At 49.2% G+C, this 3,470-nt stretch overlaps 1 protein-coding gene across 1 annotated transcript in view; it reads right to left on the reverse strand.

The window, feature by feature from the left end:
• LOC107300386 (attractin) overlaps positions 1–3,470 on the reverse strand; it is a gene marked incomplete at its 3' end in the record, with an annotated part of 21,389 nt that overhangs the window by 9,676 nt on the left and 8,243 nt on the right. Inside the window, exon 5 of the mRNA XM_015829721.1 lies at positions 438–643. Coding sequence (XP_015685207.1) covers positions 438–643 — 206 coding nt within the window. The remainder of the gene's footprint in view (positions 1–437; positions 644–3,470) is intronic.

Consider the following 3,470-nt stretch of genomic DNA (forward strand, 5'->3'; position numbering starts at 1 on the left):
ACTTCAACTCCCAGAATTCCTGAGCCAGCATGGCTCAGCTTGGAAACCTCTCCCTTTCCCCTCAGCATGGCTGGCTCAGGAATTCTGGGAGTTGAAGTCCACCAGTCATAAAAGAGCCAAGGTTGCCTACCTCTGGCCTAGGCCTAGGCCGCTTTATGACTCGTGGACTTCAACTCCCAGAATTCCTGAGCCAGCATGGCTTAGCTTGGAAACCTCTCCCTTTCCCCTCAGCATGGCTGGCTCAGGAATTCTGGGAGTTGAAGTCCACGAGTCATAAAAGAGCCAAGGCTGCCTAACCCCTGGTATAGGCCTTACTTTTTGGGAAACACGGTACTTGGCTAAAAAAAAAAAAAGTGAAATAAATACCATTAAAAAGCATCTCCCGGATCTACTGCCCAGCTGTGCAATTCATCCCAAGGGAATTGTTTTTTACCTACCTTGCCAGCCCGGGTAACAGATGCAGCCCTGAGTTCCGTTCACGCTGCACTGACCCCTTTCGGGGAAGCCGCAATCTTCTGGGCAATTGGGAATATCGCAAGCCTCTCCTTTCCAATGTTCCCAACACTCACATTCAACCGCTTGGCTGCCGTTCATGGGCCGACATTCCCCTCTGCCGGAGCAGTTCTGGGGACAGACGTTGAAGCTGCGAAGGAGAACCGCAAGATACAAATCAACGGTTTATTTCACAAGCCTCTGGCAGGGTAAGTGGACCCCGGAGCTTGACGTGCCATCCCTGAAGTCCAGTGAATCATGCCGTTGTGCCCAGATGGTTAAAGGTTAAAAAAATTTTTTAAAAAATCTTCTTTTCAGCAGGGTTTCCAAATGCTACGTAAACAGAAATGTAAGTTGCAGCTACCTGGATTTTTAAAGAGAATTATCTGTAGCTCGGGAGTTGAACTGTGGGGGTCCTTGATGCTCTCTGAGCTGGGTGGGTTTTTTTGCAGATGTTTTGTGACCCAACTAGGTAAGCTCATCAGTGCCAGAAAGGAGGATTGGAGGAGGAGGAGGAGGAGGAGGAGGAGGAGGAGGAGGAGGAGGAGGAGGAAGAGGAGGAGGTGGAGGAGGAGGTGGAGGAGGAGGACGACGACGACTGTGGGGTCCTTGGTGCTTCCTAAGCTTGGTGGGGTTTGCAGATGTTTCATAACTCAACTAAGTGACATTATCAATGCTAGAAGGGAGTGTAGGGTTTGCTAGGAGGAGGAGGAGGAGGAGGAGGAGGAGGAGGAGGACAAGGACTGTAGCATCCTTGGTTCTGAGTTTGGTGGTTTTCTTGCAGATCAGTACTGATGATGTTACCTAGTTAGGTCATGAGACATCTGGAAGAAAACCACCAAGCTCAGAGAGCACCAAGGACCCCAGAGTCCTCCTCCTGCTCCTCCTCCTGCTCTTCCTCCTCCTCCTCCTCACAATCCCACTCCCTTCTAGCACTGATGATGTTACCTAGTTGGGTCATGAAACATTTGCAAGAAAACCACCAAGCTCAGAGAGCACCAAGGACCCCACAATCCTCCTCCTCCTCTTCCTCCTCCTCCCTGAAAACCCTACTCCCTACTATCACTGATGATGTTACCTAGTTGGGTCATGAGACATCTGCAAGAAAACCACCAAGCTCAGAGAACATGAAGGGACCCCAAATTCCACCCTGAGCTACAAAATATTCTTTTCTAACCAAACAGACTTTCAAAAGAAGCCGTAAACTCCGTTCGCTCCCGTGCATTTACCCATCCTACTTCAGAAGGCAATGAAACAGCCCCTTGAAAGACTTCAAAGCCGCACAAACCCTCTCAGGAGCAGCGCTAAGGTGTGAGATCATCGAGTCCAACCCCCTGCTCAGGCAGGAAACCCTATACCATTTCGGAAAAATGGCTGTCCAGTCTCTTCTTAAAAACTTCCAGTGTTGGAGCATTCACCACTTCTGGAGGCAGGTTGTTCCACTGGTTAATTGTTCTCACTGTCAGGAAGTTTCTCCTTAGTTCTAGGTTGCTTCTCTCCTTGATTTAGTTTCCATCCGTTGCTTCTTGTCCTGCCTTCAGGCGCTTTGGAGAATAGCTTGACTCCCTCTTCTTTGGGGCAGCCCCTGAGATACTGGAAGACTGCTATCCTGTCCCCCCTCGTCCTTCTCTTCGTTAAACTAGACATTCCCAATTCCAGCAACCGTTCCTTATATGTTTTAGCCTCCAGTCCCCTAATCATCTCTGTTGCTCTTCTCTGTACTCTTTCTAGAGTCTCAACATCTTTTTTACATCGTGGTGACCAAAACTGGATGCAGTATTCCAAGTGTGGCCTTACCAAGGCCTTGTAAAGTGGTATTAACCCTTCACCTGATTTTGATCCTATCCCTCTGTTAATGCAGCCCAGCACTGTGTTGGCTTTTTTGGTAGCTGCAGCACACGGCTGGCTCCTATTTAAGTGATTGTCCACTAGGACTCCGCGATCCCTCTCACAGTTGCTACTATTGAGCAAGGTACCCCCTATGCTATACCTGTGCATTTGGTTTTTCTTGCCTAAATGTAGAACCTTACTTTTTCCACCATTGAATTTCATTTTGTTAGATAGCGCCCAGTGTTCAAGTCTGTCCAGATCCTCCTGTATCCTAAGCCTGTCTTCTGGAGTGTTGGCTATTCCTGCCAGCTAAGGGGGATAATTCTGGCCCAAATAGAGAGACTGTCCATCCCCTCTGGACGTGGTGGCCCTCGCTAGATACAACAACGTTCCTCAACCTTGGCTCGTCTCCAAGGACTCGTACGGTGACATTCTGACAGCCATCACAAGGTGGCGCTGTGGTTCCTCCAATTCCAGATTCTGGCTGGTTGCGCCCCGCAGCACATCCCGAAAACCGAGGGCGCTTGCCTTCCAGATAGAAATGGAACAACTATGACCAAAGAGAGCAAAGGGGGTCCCCAAAATCACAGCTGCCTTGGGCACAAACCCCAAAACATCTGGAGCACCACTTGAACACCACCGGCATGGACACCATCCCCGTCAGTCAATTACAAAAGGCAGTAGGGTTGTTTGGAACGGCTTACATCCGGCCACCATCCCTTTAAACACCATCCAACATCTACATCTGCCTATCCCAGGTCTTTAGGAAGGACTCGAGAGAGGGATAAAAACTGCCAGGTCCAATCGGAACATCTGGCTGACAGCGCGACCGGCCATAATGAATTGATTGCATTTACGTGCTGCCTGATTCCCGGCAGCTGCCGGTGGCTTACGTTTGTTGAAATTCTTAAAACAAAGAGCAGGAGAAAAAGACACAAGAGAAAAAGACAGGAGTATGGAGAACCGTGTTCCTCAACCTTAGCAACTTGACGATGAGCGGGCTTCAACTGCCAGAATTCCCCAGCCGGCTTATAGCCCAGCTTGGTGATTTTTCTTGCAGATGTTTCATTACCAAACTAGGTAACATCATCAGTGTTCGCATCCTCAGTGCTAGTCTGGAAGAAAACCACCAACATCAGAGAGCACTG

This window comes from Protobothrops mucrosquamatus, unplaced genomic scaffold (genome assembly GCF_001527695.2).
Source record: "Protobothrops mucrosquamatus isolate PMUCROS unplaced genomic scaffold, P.Mucros_1.0 scaffold6855, whole genome shotgun sequence".
NCBI lineage: Eukaryota > Metazoa > Chordata > Lepidosauria > Squamata > Viperidae > Protobothrops > Protobothrops mucrosquamatus.